We start from the raw sequence: 18,398 nt of genomic DNA on the forward strand, positions 1-18,398 counted from the left end.
ATCCATGCTGTTCGCTAATAGTTTCTCCAATTCCAATAGGCTTTAAAAGCGAACAGCATGGAGCCTGACCAGACTGCACGGATGCGCAGGCTGGTCTGGATCCATGCTGGTCGCATACCCACTATGTTGGTTTTCCCATGGCACGGCTCATATAGTTTCAATGCTGCTTTACTGGGTTAAAGACAAACAATTTGTGTGTATTAGCATTTGCTTTAACAAACATAACTGGCTTTTTATTGAAAACATGAACTGTAAAATGAAGTTCTCACCACGTCAACGCATAAACTCTTGTTAGACAACTCCATAAACATTTATTTCTTTTGCTTCTTTTTTCAACTGTTCATACTAATTATAAACAAGAGCACCGCCTTGCGGGTGCAGATACTCATCTGATTTTTTAGTCTCTATATAATAGATTTTCTAGGGGCCATAATGCTTGCAAAAAGCAATATAGAGTTACAGTACTTGCTGCGCATAGTCAGCTTTTAATGGCAAATAACTGCTCAAAGTTTTAAAGCAATAGCTTTGACTGTTAAAGAGGAAAATTGACCTAAACGCAAAACTTAACAAAGAAATTGGATATTTTCTAAGTCCAAAAGGGGCCATAATTCTTGAAAAAAGCAGAATGGAGTTAAGTTTCTTGCTGTACAGAGTCAGCTATTGATGGTGAACAAGTGTTGCAAGTTTTAAAGCAATAGCTTCGACAGTTTAGTAGAAAAGCTGACCTAAATACAAAACTTAACCACGCAATGCTGACACCTATCAAGTAATGACAATAACTAATCTTTTTTTCTCAACAAGAGCTGTCTGTAAGTCAGTGCTCTCCACTATTCGGGGATTTGACAGTAAAATGAATAGAAGTCTCAATTAGAGACCTCTACTTTAAAAGGAAGATACACCAAGGGGCATAATTCTGTCAAGAACACAAATTAGAGTTACAATGTTTGTTACCACACATGAAGATGATGATGGTAAAGATATATTTTGAGTTTCAAGTCATTATCTTAATCCTTAGGACGGCCAGCACATATTTATGCAATCTCGCCAGGTATATGTATGTTTTTGACAACACAGAAAATGACGACACTCGACCTCCAGCTATTTCCGAAAGTAAATAAAATGAAATTGGAAATGCTAAACTTGAAAACGAAAGCCACATTTTGATTCGTAGATAGTCAGGGGTCACCCCATCTAAATGTATGCGCGTGGACTTCTTTTTTGTTTTTTTTTTGTTTTGCTATTGGAGAGCCAATTTTCAGCACTTTATTACGAATTGAAATTACCTGGGCTTTAGCACAGCATGTCAGCTTTTAATCTATGAAAAAGTATTTGAGCTCTGGATAAACACAAATCCCACAGTGGTCCACAATGGACCAAGGGTACATTGATAATTTTGGAACTTCATCAAATCGCTCAAAATGTCATTTTTGATGTTGTCTGGGAGTGTCAGTATATGCCTCAGATGTAAGATATAACTGTATTTGAAAGCTGCAGACCTAGACATTTCAGAAATATTTTCAAAATAAGTTTCGTGTAATAAATGTTGTTTCTACAGAAGCGTGAAAGGGCCATCAGACGCTAATACGTTTTAGTACGTTAAGGCTGCGGAAAGGATATAGTACCAAAGTTATGTCCAGAAAACGAAGTTTGTTAAAAAATATAAGTATGAAAGGGGCATAATTTGGTCAAAAATACAAATCAGAGTTGTGGGGATTGCTACCACACATGCAGATGATGATGATAAAGATACATTTTAAGTTTCAAGTCTTTATCTTATATTGCATTAAAGTTATATCCAGAAAGCGAAGATTGCAAAAAAACTTTAAGTACAAAAGGGGCATAATTCTGTCAAAAGTACAATTAGAGTTATGGGGTTTGTAACCACACATGCAGATGATGATTATAAAGAAATATTTTTAATTTCAAGTCATTATCTTTTAAAGTACCAAAGATAAACGAAGCTTTCAAAAAAATTTAACATGAAAATAATTCCAAGTATAACAACTTTGTGACCTTGACCTTGGGTATAATGGGCCCAGCCCCTGCACATACTTTGTTTGTATGCTAGACAACGTTTATGTGAAGTTACAGTAAGATATAAGCAATAGTAACAAAGATATGACAGAAAACAAAGGTTGCTGGAAAACTTTAACCAAGAAAGGTAACGCCGGGGCGAGTAGAATAGCACCCCTATTCTCCGAACAGTGGAGCTAAAAAATCAGATGAGCTAAAAATGACTGCCTCAAATTGAAAATGACTCCCAGAGCCAAACATGAAGGGGTCATGATGACCTCTCATCAAAATTTCCAAGGGAAAGCCCTTAGCCAGGCTTCTGAAGTTTTGAGCTCTTATCAGTCCTTGTCAAATTCACTTCAATAGGAGCTAACTTATCCACTGTATTCATATGCAGAACTATTTTTCTGAATGTGCAGTATTACAGCTATACCAGTATATTATGATATGTCTATAAACAAGAGGACCATGATGGTCCTGAATCGCTCACCTTCCCACATGACCCAGTTTTGAGTATGACTTGTTTTTTCTATTATTTGACATAGTGACCTAGTTTTTGAGCTCATGTGACCCAGTTTTGAACTTGACCTAGATATTATCAAGATAAAAATTCTGACCAATTTTCATGAAGATCCATTGAAAAATATGGTCTCTAGAGAGGCCACAAGGTTTTTCTATTATTTGACCCATTGACCTGGTTTTTTAAGGCACGTGACCCAGTTTCAAACTTGACCTAGATATCATCAAGGTGAACATTCTGACCAATTTTTATGGAGATCCATACACAAGTATGGCCTCTAGAGAGGTCACAAGGTTTTTCTATTTTTAGACCTACTGACCTAGTTTTTGACCGCACGTGACCCTGTTTCGAACTTGACCTAGATATCATCAAGATGAACATTCAGACCAATTTTCATACAGATCCCATGAAAAATATGGCCTTTAGAGAGGTCACAAGGTTTTTTCTATTATTTGATCTACTGACCTAGTTTTTGAGGGCACGTGACCCACTTTCGAACATGACCTAGATATCATCAAGATGAACATTCAGACTAACTTTCATACAGATCCCATGAAAAATATGGCCTCTAGAGAGGTCACAAGGTTTTTCTTTTATTTGACCTACTGACCTAGATTTTGACGGCACGTGACCCAATTTCGAACCTGACCTAGATATCATCAAGGTGAACGTTCTGACCAATTTTCATGAAGATCTCATGAAATATATGGCCTCTAGAGAGGTCACAAGGTTTTTCTATTTTTAGACCTACTGACCTAGTTTTTGACCGCATGTGACCCAGTTTCGAACTTGACCTAGATATCATCAAGATGAACATTCAGACCAACTTTCATACAGATCCCATGAAAATATGGCCTCTAGAGAGGTCACAAGGTTTTTCTATTATTTGACCAACTGACCTAGTTTTTGATGGCACGTGACCAAGTTTCGAACTTGACCTAGATATCATCAGAGTGAACGTTCTGACCAATTTTCATGAAGATCTTATTAAATATATGGCCTCTAGAGAGGTCACAAGGTTTTTCTATTTTTAGACCTACTGACCTAGTTTTTGATGGCACGTGACCCAGTTTCGAACTTGACCTAAATATCATCAAGGTGAACATTCTGACCAATTTTCATGAAGATCTTGTGAAATATATGGCCTCTAGATAGGTCACTAGGTTTTTCTATTTTTAGACCTACTGACCTAGTTTTTGATGGCTCATGACCCAGTTTCGAACTTGACCTAGATATCATCAAGTTGAACATTCTGACCAATTTTAATGAAGATCTTGTGAAATATATGGCCTCTAGAGAGGTCACAAGGTTTTTCTATTTTTAGACCTACTGACCTAGTTTTTGACGGTACGTGACCCAGTTTCGAACTTGACCTAGATATCATCAAGATGAACATTCTGACCAACTTTCATAAAGATCCCATGAAAAATGTGACCTCTAGAGAGGTCACAAGCAAAAGTTTACGGACGGACGGACGCACGCACGGACGGACGGACGACGCGCGATCACAAAAGCTCACCTTGTCACTTTGTGACAGGTGAGCTAAAAAGTAAGTAAGTTAGTAAGTAAGTAAGTAAGTAGGTAGCAACATTATTTCTAGAGGCTATACATTTGGTATCACAATATGTGATTTCCAACCAATTTCTGGCGCTTTTTCATTTTCTGAACTGATTTTTTTTTTTCAGTAAATTTATATACCAGTCTGAAGTTAAAATCAATCTCAAATGAGAAACTGGCAAATTTCAAAGTCCTGGAAGCAAGTTATTTTACTTATATGGTGCAATAAACTTTTGAAACTTCCAAAAACTTTGGCCATTTTCTCATGTAAACAAGAGCTGTCTCCATAGGATGATACATGCCTCCGAAGGCACTTTGAATGAATAGTTATGGCCGATGTTAGAGTTTAGGACCTTTGACCTACGGATCTGGGTCTTGTGCGCGACACGTCATCTTACTGTGCCACACATTCATGCGCAGTTATTTTAAAATCCATGCATGAATGACAAAGATATGGACCGGACACGCCCATCAATGCACTATCATGAAATATGACCTTTAACGTCTAAGTGTGACCTTGACCTTTAAGCTACAGACCTGGGTCTTGCATGCGACACGTTGTCTTACTGTGCCATACATTCATGTGCAGTTACTTGAAAATCCATCCATGGACGACAAAGATATGGACCAGACACGCCCAACTATCATGAAAAATGACCTTTAACGTCTAAGTGTGACCTTGACCTTTAAGCTACAGACCTGGGTCTTGCGTGGGACACGTCGTCTTACTGTGGTACACATTCAAGCCAAGTTATTTGAAAATCCATCCATCGATGACAAAGATATGGACCGGACACGCCCAACTATCATGAAAAATGACATTTAAAGTCTAAGTGTGACCTTGACCTTTGAGCTACGGACCTGGGTCTTGCGCGTGACACGTCGTCTTACTGTGGTACACATTCATGCCAAGTTATTTGAAAATCCATCCATCGATGACAAAGATATGGACCGGACACAAAAATTGCGGACAGACCGACAGACCGACTGACAGACCGACGGTTCAAAAACTATATGCCTCCCTTCGGGGGCATAAAAACCTACATACCTTTTTATCATGTACACTGGTTCATATTGATTGATAATGTTTCTTCCTAAAAGCTTTTTACTGTAAGTGTAAGTAAAACTTTACACATAACAATGAACAGATTCAAAGCCAGCTCATGGACAAACTACAAAATGAGCTATAACACCATATTATTACCAGTGTTCATCTACCTGAAGATCTTAAGAATGACTCAAACACATACCTTTAATTTCTTTAATTTTGATGCCATCCCAGCTATTCTAAACAAACCCTGAAATAGCAAGGGCAATGTTATAATGCCTGTCATACTAGGCGTTCATAAACCTTTGCAAACCTTGAAAGATCTTTTACACATAAACAAAAGATCCTGATGAAGGTTCTTAGAGAACCGAAACTAGTCGATCTATAAATAAATATATTAAAACCTATCCAGTGTTCAGGCGTGTTGTCCCTCTATTTTGATTAATTTTTCGTTATAAACAAAAGAATGCCGAAAATGGTTATTATATTTCATCAATCAAGTAATTACAAAATTAAAGAGAAAGTGCATCAAAACTTTAACCAAGGTGTTGACGCAGCAGGACGCCAATGCTGTTGCTGATGCTGAGGAGCAGAGTTACTCTCCAAATACTTTGTATAGTCGAGCTAAAAATTGTGTAGCTATGGTAAAATTCTGCTTTAACCAACATTTGAGACCATTTTCTGCAGTCTGGGTGTCAGCTGCACTACAACAGCAACTCCCTTGAAAGTGTAATAATTGTATATGATACTAGGAAAAAAAGAAAAATTGATATACTTTACCTCTTCCTCTAAGCCCATTTCCAGTAGGAAACAAACACAAGCCTCTAAGACTTGTGCTATATCACGATTGGTTACACGTAAATGTTCCTCTAACGGCACACCGTATACTGGTTTAACTGGATTGCAACTAAGTGACTCGCGCATTTTTGGTATACATTTCTCTATTATGGCTAAAGCTTGTTGGTGATAACTGGCTTGAGCTTCAAGTAACTGAAAATGATATAAATAATTGAAATACAAACAATATCCAGATGAAAACAGTTTCATAATTTATGATCTGTGCACATCAGAAACTGACCTAAAGCTAATGACAAACTTACAGAACTAGTAAAGTTTTATAGAGGAGTTGTCTACTTTTTCATAATTTTGTCAAATTATCAAAAAATACTTTTATTTCAGTCAGTAATACCAAAATGGACTAATGCGATAACCCACAAGTTAATAAAATATTGCATATTTGCAAGAACATAATATCAAAATTATTTTCAAGTTTTATTTGTTACCAAATATCTTATTAAAGCAGTACACAATTGCAGATATATCTTTATAGATGTATGCAATAATGACATTTACAAACGGTTTTCAATTTATATCCCCACAAATAACCACATTGCCCAAACACACTAAATTCCGTGCAAATGAAACTAAATGATGTCACAGTACATTGTTACAGATGTATGTAATGATGACATTCAGTTTTAAAACTACTTACATTTAGAAGGTTCTGGCTATGCTCTGCTTCTTTAGAAATAAAGTTAAAGATCCCAGTTGTATAAGCATCCTATAATATAAAACATATGAAACATGAAAAAAAAAGCAGTAAACAGTTTAAGTTCACCCAATATCAGGATAATAATGAACCTTAACATTTCAAGTTTGTTGTAACTGAAAGAAATGTTTTTGGTGAATGATATTTTGAGAAGTCTAACAGTTCAATAAATAGTTAACATAAAGACAAGTTTTTCCAAGCCAGTTGCTTGTAGGAAAGTCTAAACAATTTTGTGCTATTCTTCTGAATATTTTGTTACTAATATGTGAAGATATAACAGATTGAGAAAAATGCCAAGTTAGACCAAGCCTCAAAACCAGGGGCTTCAAGATACAATTCAGATATCATTCTGTATGGCCAAGCTGTCAAGCCCATTACACAAATTTGCCCTTAATTGTATGACAAAGTGTATGTAATTAGTGTTTTCATTTGAGAGTTTAATACCAACTTTTGCCTGTTTTACACTGCTAAACCTGACCTGTTCTACAATGCTAACCTTTGTGTGCTCTACCTTGCTAAACTTGGTCTGCTCTACATTGCTGACCTTGGTGTGTTCTACATTGCTAACCTTAGTCTGATCTACATTGCTAACCTTGGTGTGTTCTACATTGCTAACCATAGTCTGATCTACACTGCTAACCTTGGTGTGTTCTACAGTGCTAACCTTGGTGTGTTCTACATTGCTAAACTTGGTCTGCTCTACATTGCTGACCTTGGTGTGTTCTACCTTGCTAACCTTGGTCTGTTCTACCTTGCTAACCTTGGTGTGTTCTACCTTGCTAACCTTGGTCTGTTCTACCTTGCTAACCTTGGTGTGTTCTACATTGCTAACCATAGTCTGATCTACACTGCTAACCTTGGTGTGTTCTACAGTGCTAACCTTGGTGTGTTCTACAGTGCTAAACTTGGTCTGCTCTACATTGCTGACCTTGGTGTGTTCTACCTTGCTAACCATAGTCTGATCTACACTGCTAACCTTGGTGTGTTCTACACTGCTGACCTTGGTGTGTTCTACATTGCTGACCATAGTCTGCTCTACCTTGCAAACCTTGGTGTGTTCTACACTGCTAACCCTGGTGTGTTCTACACTGCTAACCTTAGTCTGTTCTACCATGCTAACCTTGGTCTCCTGTACATTGATAACCTCTGTGTGTTCTAGATTGCTAACCTTTGATCAACACTGCTAACCTTGGTGTGTTTAACTTTGCTTACCTTAGTCTGATCTACACTGCTATTCTTAGTCTGTTCTACAAAGCTAACCTTGGTCTCTTCTGCATTGCTAGACTTGGTGTGTTCTACCCCGCTAACCCTGGCCTGGTCTACATTGCTTACCTTGGTGTGTTCTACATTGCTAACCTGATCTACACTGCTAACCTTGCCCTATCCTTCAATGCTTACCTTGAAGGGTTTCATCTTGCTATCCTTGGTCTGTTTTACAATGCTAACCTTGGCCTATCCTTGGTTTGTTCTACGTCGCTTACCTTGGTCTGTTCTACATTGTTAACCTTGGTCTGTCCTACACTGCTAACCTTGGTCTGTTCTACAATGTTAACCTTGGTCTGTCCTACACTGATAACCTTGGTCTGTCCTACACTGATAACCTTGGTCTGTTCTACAATGTTAACCTTGGTCTGTCCTACACTGATAACCTTGGTCTGTCCTACACTGATAACATTGGTCTGTCCTACACTGATAACCTTGGTCTGTTCTACAATGTTAACCTTGGTCTGTCCTACAAAGTTAACCTTGGTCTGTCCTACACTGATAACCTTGGTCTGTTCTACAATGATAACCTTGGTCTGTTCTACAATGTTAACCTTGGTCTGTCCTACACTGATAACCTTGGTCTGTTCTACAATGATAACCTTGGTCTGTTCTACAATGTTAACCTTGGTCTGTCCTACACTGATAACCTTGGTCTGTTCTACAATGTTAACCTTGGTCTGTCCTACACTGATAACCTTGGTCTGTTCTACCTTCCTATCCTTGGCTTGTTCTACATCACTAAACTTGGTCTGTTCTACAATGCTAACCTTGGTCTGTCCTACACTGCTAACCCTGGTCTATCCTACATTGCTATCTTTGGCTTGTTCTACATCGCTAACCTTGGCCCATCCTATGCTGCTATCCTTCCCTTGTTCTACAATGTTTACCATAGTCTTGTCTACACTGCTAACCTGATACTGTCCTTCATTGCTAACCATGGCCCATCCTAAAATACTAACCTTGATCTGTTCTACACTGCTTACCTTGGTCTGATCTAACTTGCTAGCCTTGGCCTGGTCTATATTGCTAACATTTGCCTAATCTACACTCTTAACCCTGGCCTGTTCTACATCGACAATCTTGGCTGCTGACCTTGGCTCTCTCACATTATTAAGCTTCATCTGGTCTGCATTAATTAACCTTAGCTTGTTCTACTTTGCTAACCATGGCCCGTCCTACACTTCTAACTATGACCTGGTCCACATTGATGACGTATTTCACATTACTAACCTTGGCTTGTTCTACACGGCTCACGGTATCTTCAAGCTCATCTTTAAGTGTATCAACTTTGGCTGAAGCAGACACCATATTAACCCCTGGAACCTGTGTCTGTCGTACAGCATTGTTGTATCTGAAAGTAATCAATAAGCAGGAAATTATGTCTGAATATAAACATCCTGCCAGTTCCTGGTCTAACAAGGCAATAAAACATTTAAAGGTTTTGTATCAATACAAGAGGGCCATGATGGCCCTATATCGCTCACCTGTTATCATTGCACTTAAGGACAAGTCTTCAAGGTCAAAAGATCATAATAGAAATCAATCAAAAGAATTATGAGAAAATATAGTTGAAATTTTCTTTAAGTAACTTTAAAAACAAGATTTGAAAACTTTTTGTAGAGGTCCACTAGGCAATGCTACATGTCAAATATCTAAGCTCTTCTGGTTTATTTTTAGAAAATTTTGAAGATTTTTCTATGTACAATCAAGTAACCCCATGGGGCAGGGTCAATTTGACCCCAGGGGTCATGATTTGAATAAACTTTGTAAAAGTCTAATAGGCAATGCTACATGTCAAATATCTAAGATCTAGGCCTTCTGGTTTATTTTTAGAATTTTTTTTTAAGATTTTCCTATGTAAAATCAAGTGACCCCTAGGGCGGAGTCAATTTTGACCCCGGGGGACAAGGTTTGAATAAATTTTGTAGAGGTCCACTAGGCAATGCTACATGTCAAATATCTAGTCTCTACGCCTTCTAGTTTATTTTTAGAAAATTTTTGAAGATTTTCCTATGTAAAATCAAGTGACCTCTGGGGCGGGGTCAATTTTGACCCAGGGGGTCATGATATGAACAAATTTTGTAGAGGTCCACTAGGTAATGCTACATGTGAAATATCTAAGCTCTAGGCCTTCTGGTTTGTTTTTAGAAAACTTTTGAAGATTTTCCGTTGTAAAGTCAAGTGACCCCTAGGGCGGGGTCAATTTTGACCCCCGGGTCATAATTTGAACAACTTTAGTAGAGGTCAACTAGGCAATGCTACATGTCAAATATCTAAGCTCTAGGGCTTCTGGTTTTTGAGAAGAAGATTTTTTAAATATTTTCTTATGTAAAATCAAGTGACCCCTGGGGCGGGGTCAATTTTGACCCCGGGGGCCATGATTTGAACAAATTTTGTAGAGGTCCACTAGGCAATGCTACATGTGAAATATCTAAGCTTTAGGCCTTCTGGTTTATTTTTAGAAATTTTTTGAAGATTTTCCTATGTAAAATCAAGTGCCCCCTGGGGCAGAGTCAATTTTGACCCCGGGGTCATGATTTGAACAATTTTAGTAGAGGTCCACTAGGCAATGCTACATGTCAAATATCTAAGCTCTAAGGCTTCTGGTTTTTGAGAAGAAGATTTTTTAAGATTTTCTTATGTAAAATCAAGTGACCCCTGGGGCGGGGTCAATTTTGACCCCGGGGTCATGATTTGAACAAACTTGGTAGAGGTCCACTAGGCAATGCTTCACACCAAATATCTAAGCTCTAGGTCTTCTGGTTTTTGAGAAGAAGATTTTTAAAGTTTTTCCTTTCGGTTGCCATGGCAACCAGTGTTCTGCATAGAATTCAATTCTTTGAACAATTTTGAAAGGGGGCCATCCAAGGAACATCCCTGTGAAGTTTCATCAAAATTGGCCTGTTGGTTTAGGAGGAGATGTTGTTTAAAGGAAAGTGTGGACGGACGACGGACGGACGGACAGACGGACGGACGGACGGACGGACGGACGGACGCCGGACGGTGAGCGATCACAATACCTCACCCTGAGCACTTTGTGCTCAGGTGAGCTAATAAGATTGAGACATTTTGAAAATCTCAAAGTTTGTAAATATTTAAGCTTCTATCTGGCTTCTACTAAATAAAAGAGAAACAACATAAAGTTAAACATACCTGCTTTTAGCCGAGTCCATATCTAATGTCACTTTACCCAAAGCTTTTTTCAATTTGGAAATCTGTGGAATTTCATTCTGAAAACATTGTAATTTTCCAAAATATATTAGGAAGAATAGGTAAAAGAAAATCAAGACAAACTGTATTAACCAAATCTATAGGGCAATAAATGCACCATATATCGAAATCTAGACAATGAAAGAGAAATGCGAAACTAGGTTTGAGTCTGTTTCTTTCTAAAAGGACAGACAAACTTTAAATAAAACCAACACTTTAACACAAGTAGTCCTGATAAACTTTTGTGACAGCTAGAAATGCGTGATAAAAGCAGTACCGTCTCACCCAAAAGAGAACCAACCTGAGCCAAGGATACACTCACACAATGCCAATTCCAGAAAAAGTATGTCATGCACTTCTAAATTTCATTGTGGTCATATGTATGAAAATTCACTGGAAATAATTTAAAACTGATGAAGTAGTTCGATCCGCAAACTTAACTGAGGAGGGTACCCCATATACCCACAAAATAGTGATCATATGTATGAAGTTTCATTGTAACCTAAAAACAGCTTGAATAGTTCACACCACAAATTTGAGGGCTGATGGGTGAATATGTGCCCCACCTTTGTCCATCACAGAAAAAAAAAGCATGTCACACTAATCCCCTAAAATCAGAAAACAGTTTGTTCTACAAACTTTTGCAATGGATCAAACAACTACGTGACCACTAAGTCTTACATTATGATGACTCTCGCTAACTCATTAAACTTTGTATTCAGGGGTCTAAGAAACTGAAAAATCAGAGTATATACCTCTACTATAGCTTGAAGTGGTTCAAGCACATTTTTTTCAACATCAATCTCATACTGTAGATGTTGTTGGGCTAAGGAATTCTGACAATTTCCACACATCTGGTACATCTGTCTGTACAATCAATAAAGCAAAATTGGGTTATTTCCCATCTACATAATTATACAAAGGATGCATATGCATATTCAAATTTAAGTGGTTTTTGATGTAATGTCATTAACCATGTAGTCAACAGATATTGTTTTGATAACTGCATAGCAAGCCACTGTGTTGGCAAGAACCTGGGTAAAGCCTTTGACTATTTTTTGGGGTTGGATTTAACGTTGCACCAACATAATTATCAGTTATAGGTCATATAGAGACCTCCCAGCTTCAATGGTGCAGGAAGACCGTAGGTGCCTCTCCGTGCATTATTTCATCACAGGTAGGCACCTGGGTAGAACCACCTACCTTCAATAAGCCAGCTGAATGGCTCCCTCACATAAGGAATTCAACACCTCAAGTGAGGCTCGAACCTACATCGATGAGGGGCTAGTGATTTAAAGTCAGCAACTTCAACCATTTGGCCACAGAGGCCCCTCTTGACTTTCTCGAGGAGAGTTGGGCAGCTTCCTCAAATGGCAAAATTCAATCTTACAAAGCCCTCAACATACAGTTGGAAGGCAAGATGAAGTGATAACAAGTTGGAGACCTCAACCTCATTGTCATGCCACTTTGAAACAAGAATGTGAAATTTAAAGAAAATTCAAATTTAAACAAAATCGTACCTACCCCATAATGCATTCACTTCCTAAATAGGAAGCTGACTCAATCATACTGTGTCCAATACCAGCCTCCGGCATCTTTTTCTACAACAATAAAAGTAATATGCAATAACTATAGGTTTGTGACTACCCTGACTCATAAAGCTGAGGTTTAGAGCTATTCTGACTGGTTGTCACTCTTTAATAATAAACCCAAAGAGTGACAATTAATCCAGAGTTTGACATTGCCTCATTCCTTGTACACTTTGACTATATTTGCTTAACTTTGTGGTACACTATATGATTCTCCAATGATGTGTATACTATTAAATGGGATCATCATTACCACTGAGAAAATTCCAAAGTATAACTTTTCATAAGGTTTTGAGCTGGGTATTTTCTGTATGAAACTAGTATGAATGTTTCTGCACTGGTCTTTATCCTTCATAAACTGATTCCAAAACTGAATCCCCAGCTAACAAAAATATGTTTCCTTCCAAAACTTATGGCAAAAATTCTAATAAATCAATTGACAACAATGTTTTTATAGGACAACCAATTCTGGTCTGAAATCTGTCACTTTAAAGTTGTTGCAAAGCCAACATATATTTCTCACAGCAGACAAAATCTGGCGAGTGCACTAATACATTGCCATGATATTGATAATTTAAATTTGGTCTTTCATGTTCCAACTCAGATTGTGAACTTACTTTTACCAAGACAGAATGATTCACAGCCAAGATCATTGGGGTGAATGTGAATGTATCTTTTATGGCATTATTAACACATCTGTTAAGATTATGACATTTATTATTCAATTAAGGAGGAATTTATATGTGACTGATTCGATTTGTCCTGAAATATACAAGAGTCTATTTCTGTCCTTCAGCTTCTCGGGTCAATCAAAAAATAAAGACATTTTTTCTTCAAACTTATTATAGTCTAACAGAAAAAAATCATTATAATGATATAAGTACTTTCATCATAAGGTCATCCCCAAAGCCTGGTTATTATAAGTTACCCCACCAAAGGCTGCTTTTTATAGTGCACCAATTTCTGATACAGAAACAGATTTTTTGTTGTTGATTTTTTCAACAAACGCATTTGATATCCATATTATTTCCCCAAGTCCTTTTAGCCAATACCTTCAGTGGTTTTTAAATTATACTTGGGACATGAAAAATGACAGACAGACAGATGCATTGGTAATGAGGTGATGGATGGGTGATGAAACAGGTGGGTGTTTTTTTGCTGTGGTGGTGTGACAGGGTACTGAGGCACAAGCGGCAAAACTGAAACTAAAGAGCGCTGCAAAGTGGGGTAATATTATGCCAGAAGTTTAATGTCAGCTATTGAGAGTTGGGGCAGGCATTCTTTTTGTTGCAATGCCACTGACAGGATACTAAGGAACAAGAAAGAATTTTTTAAATTTGGTTTATGTGGGTTTATGTTGGGATGGGTACAGGCTGTAGAGGGTTGATAAGTAATGCAGGTTATTGCAGTCTGCATATCCTCCCCTCATCACCACCTACATAATATTCCAAGTTTCAAATCAATACCTTAAACAGTTCTTCAGTTATGTTCAATGTATGTTATTAACACAGACTGATGCAATGTGTTCATCAACAAATCACCATCACCTATATGTAACATTTAAAGTTGATACCTTGAATGGTTTTTAAGATGTGCTTTGGGCATTTAATATGACAATCAGATGGACAGAAGCACACACCATTACATAATCGGCCCATTTTTTTCAAAACTGGCATATATTTTTATGCAGAGCTCCAGATAAGCTTTTGGTGCAATTGGGTATTTACCCATCACTTTTTGTCTGAACTGGGTATTGGAAATCTGAATTGGGTGAAAATAATATTATTACCCAGCCTTTTCAGAATTAAATGGGTATCTGCTAAAACAAATTGGGTAAACGTTTAATGTTATATGTGATACTTTCATTCCATCGTGTTTTTTGCACTTTTAATGCAGTCGGAGATCAATTCATCCACAATTGAATATGCCGAACGATGTGTTCACCGCAATATGTGCTCTTCTGTAAGATGTCAGCCACTATCGGCGACACTATATCATCACAAACAGATAACTGTCTTTGTTGAACAACAAAATATCTTTCTATTTTGTTTGCTTGTGCTGCAACAATGTTTTTTTCTGCGTCCTCTTTTAGTACTAAAAGTGGCTATTTTATCAGTGTAATTATTGTTTTCAAAGTGTCCAAATAACACTGATCAGACTGAATGTGATTTTTTCCAATAAATAGCCATAGCGTATTACCAGTCTGTTGTCTAGCATTGAAGTCATGTACCCGTTCTATAATATGGAAAATGCGATACGCAAGCGATTTTTAGTGAACTGGGTATTAGGAATTTTAATTGCTTTTCAGTACGCACACTGTATGAATTCAACTGGGTTTTCTGCAACTTTAATTGTGTAAATACAAAGTATGCAAATACGCAGCTTATCTGGAGCTCTGTTAAAGGGTCTTTAATATGGGGATGGGCAGGTGTCGTTTGTGGGAGAGGAAGTGTGCACAGAGTGGAGTAATATGGGCTCTTTCACTCTGCACGTCATCCCATCACACCTTATATATTCCAAGTTTCATGTCAATACCTGTTATGCTCCGAACATGAAATAGACATATTTGACTTTTGAGCACAGTTTGTGACCTTAACCTTTGACCTTCATTGCCTCTGCATATCACCTTATCACCACTTACTTAGTCAATACTTTGATTGCTTTTTAGTTATGCTCTGGACACAAATGTCACCAGATTTGACCTTTGAACTCAATTTCTGACCTTTACCTTTGACCTACAGATCCAGTTTATGCACCCTGCACATGGTCTCATTACCATCTACTTAAACACAAAATTTAATGTCAAGCCCTTGAATGGTCCTTATGTTACTCTATGGACACAAATGTGGTCCGCAGACAGACAGATGCACACACCATTACATAATATGTCCTATTTCTCCAAAATGGGTGTATAAAAATGCAGATGTAAAACTAGACAAAAAACACAGATTAGGAAGTTGTAAAGCTATGATACAGTTTTTAGCAAGCTTCAAAGTAATTATGTAAGTAAATCTTAAGTTTTCTCTGTCTATTTATCAACAGCTTGTATTTTGATGAGTCATCAATGGCCTTCAATACACTGTATTATAAACTAGTACGATTACATGTAAAGGCAAATTACATAATACGTACATCATAACTAATCAAATTCACATATTCTTTTTATATGTACATGAATGTACTTACAAGTCTCTTTTCTGGATCACTGGCTCCTGAGCCCAGCAGACTGGTTCCCAGCTTTTTGACTGTATTTGATGAAACATGTTTGACCAGCTCTACCTTTTTCTCTGAAGACTGAAGATCATCAGACAAAACCTCGGTCTTCTCAACCCTGAAACAAATATTTAACCATGTAATATTTGTGAATATACATTGCATGTATAGGCACTAATCTTCAAAGATAATATGTCAATACAAGCATCATATTTAACACTTATATTGGATATGGGTGTGCCTGGCTATACAGTCAGGCTATACAGTCAAACATGTATTTAATTTACATGTAGCAGCCAGCCAAGGGTGCAACAAAATGTTGTTGCATAAGGCAGACAATTAAACTGGAAACAAAGTCAATTTGGGAAGCATGTGACTGGCTTCTTAAGGCAAGTGGCTGTTTAATACATGTTTGATTGAAGCTCTGACAGTGATCTACCAGTAAATAAAATGTAAATACGTTTTTTGAGACCTCATTGGCTCAGCCATTGTAATATGTTTGATGTATTGATCTACCGGTACTCCACAGTCCACTGACCTGTTTCCCTAAATAAAAAGTACATAGTTCTTTCAAAGGTAAGTGAAAATGGTTACAAACAATAATGAACTGAACAACCAGTCAAAATCTGTAGAATATTTGACGGACCAATTACACAATGCTAACCTGATACATGTATTTTCAGTTTACCTGACTATCTGTTTCTGTAAATTAATGTTTGGTGTCAGACCTATATAGTGGTATTACTATTAATTCCCAATGATAATGTGATTCCCAAGCTAACGCCAGGACACATCCATTTCATAATAGAAACAAGAGGACCATGATGGTCCTGAATCGCTCACCTCTTCCCACATGACCCAGTTTTGAGTATGACGTCGTTTTTTCTATTATTTGACATAGTGACCTAGTTTTTGAGCTCATGTGACCCAGTTTTGAACTTGATCTAGATATTATCAAGATAAAAATTCTGACCAATTTTCATGAAGATCCACTGAAAAATATGGTCTCTAGAGAGGTCACAAGGTTTTTCTATTATTTGACCTATTGACCAAGTTTTCGAAGGTACGTGACCCTGTTTTGAACTTTACATAGATATCATCAAGGTGAACATTCTCACTAATTTTCATGAAAATCTCATGAAAAATATGGCCTCTAGAGAGGTCACAAGGTTTTTCTATTTTTATACCTACTGGCCTAGTTTTTGACCGCACGTGACCCAGTTTCGAAATTGACCTAGATATCATCAAGGTGAATATTCAGATCAATTTTCATGAAGATCCATTGAAAAATATGGCCTCTAGAGAGGTCAAAAGATTTTAATAATTTTAGACCTACTGACCTAGTTTTTGATAGCAGTTGACCCAGTTTCAAACTTGACCTAGATATCATCAAGATGAACAATCAGACCAACTTTCATACAGATCTCATGAAAAGTATGGCTTCTAGAGAGGTCACAAGGTTTTTTATTATTTGACCTACTGACCTAGTTTTTTAAGGCACATGACCCAGTTTCAAACTTGACCTAGATATCATCAAGGTGAACATTCTGACCAATTTTTATGGAGATCCATTCACAAGTATGGCCTCTAGAGAGGTCACAAGGTTTTTCTATTTTTAGACCTACTGACCTAGTTTTTGACCGCACATGACCCTGTTTCAAACTTGACCTAGATATCATCAAGATGAACATTCAGACCAATTTTCATACAGATCCCATGAAAAATATGGCCTTTAGAGAAGTCACAAGGTTTTTCTATTATTTGACCTACTGACCTAGTTTTTGATGGCACATGACCAACTTTCGAACTTGACCTAGATATCATCAAGATGAACATTCTGACCAACTTTCATACAGATCCCATGAAAAATATGGCCTCTAGAGAGGTCACAAGGTTTTTCTATTATTTGACCTACTGACCTAGTTTTTGAGGGCACGTGACCCACTTTCGAATTTGACCTAGATATCATCAAGATGAACATTCTGACCAATTTTCATGAAGATCCCATGAAATATATGGCCTCTAGAGAGGTCACAAGGTTTTTCTATTTTTAGCCCTACTGACCTAGTTTTTGACCGCACGTGACCCAGTTTCGAACTTGACCTAGATATCATCAAGATGAACATTCATACCAACTTTCATACAGATCCCATGAAAAATATGGCCTTTAGAGAGGTCACAAGGTTTTTCTATTATTTGACCTACTGACCTAGTTTTTGACGGCATGTGACCCAGTTTCCTACTTGACCTAGATATCATCAAGGTGAACATTCTGACCAATTTTCATGAAGATCTTGTGAAATATATGGCCTCTAGAGAGGTCACAAGGTTTTTCTATTTTTAGACCTACTGACCTAGTTTTTGATGGAACGTGACCCAGTTTCGAACTTGACCTAGATATCATCAAGGTGAACATTCTGACCAATTTTCATG

The 18,398-nt window shown here is 37.4% G+C and overlaps 1 protein-coding gene across 7 annotated transcripts in view; it reads right to left on the bottom strand.

Annotated features, from left to right (window-relative positions):
* LOC123562338 (rho GTPase-activating protein 44-like) overlaps positions 1 to 18,398 on the bottom strand; it is a 76,499-nt gene that overhangs the window by 37,102 nt on the left and 20,999 nt on the right. For 6 of the 7 annotated variants that reach the window (XM_053537148.1, XM_053537143.1, XM_053537144.1 and 3 more), the window contains exons 2-9: positions 15,939 to 16,083; positions 12,688 to 12,764; positions 11,919 to 12,030; positions 11,107 to 11,183; positions 9,184 to 9,304; positions 6,631 to 6,699; positions 5,919 to 6,128; positions 5,341 to 5,388 (exon numbers count right to left, since the gene is read on the bottom strand). In XM_053537148.1, the coding sequence (XP_053393123.1) occupies positions 5,341 to 5,388; positions 5,919 to 6,128; positions 6,631 to 6,699; positions 9,184 to 9,304; positions 11,107 to 11,183; positions 11,919 to 12,030; positions 12,688 to 12,764; positions 15,939 to 16,083 (859 nt within the window). Of the gene's footprint in view, positions 1 to 5,340; positions 5,389 to 5,918; positions 6,129 to 6,630; positions 6,700 to 9,183; positions 9,305 to 11,106; positions 11,184 to 11,918; positions 12,031 to 12,683; positions 12,765 to 15,938; positions 16,084 to 18,398 lie in introns of those variants that run through there. The other variant, XM_053537146.1, reaches the window with a different exon arrangement.

Source organism: Mercenaria mercenaria, chromosome 2, assembly GCF_021730395.1.
Source record: "Mercenaria mercenaria strain notata chromosome 2, MADL_Memer_1, whole genome shotgun sequence".
Lineage (NCBI taxonomy): Eukaryota > Metazoa > Mollusca > Bivalvia > Venerida > Veneridae > Mercenaria > Mercenaria mercenaria.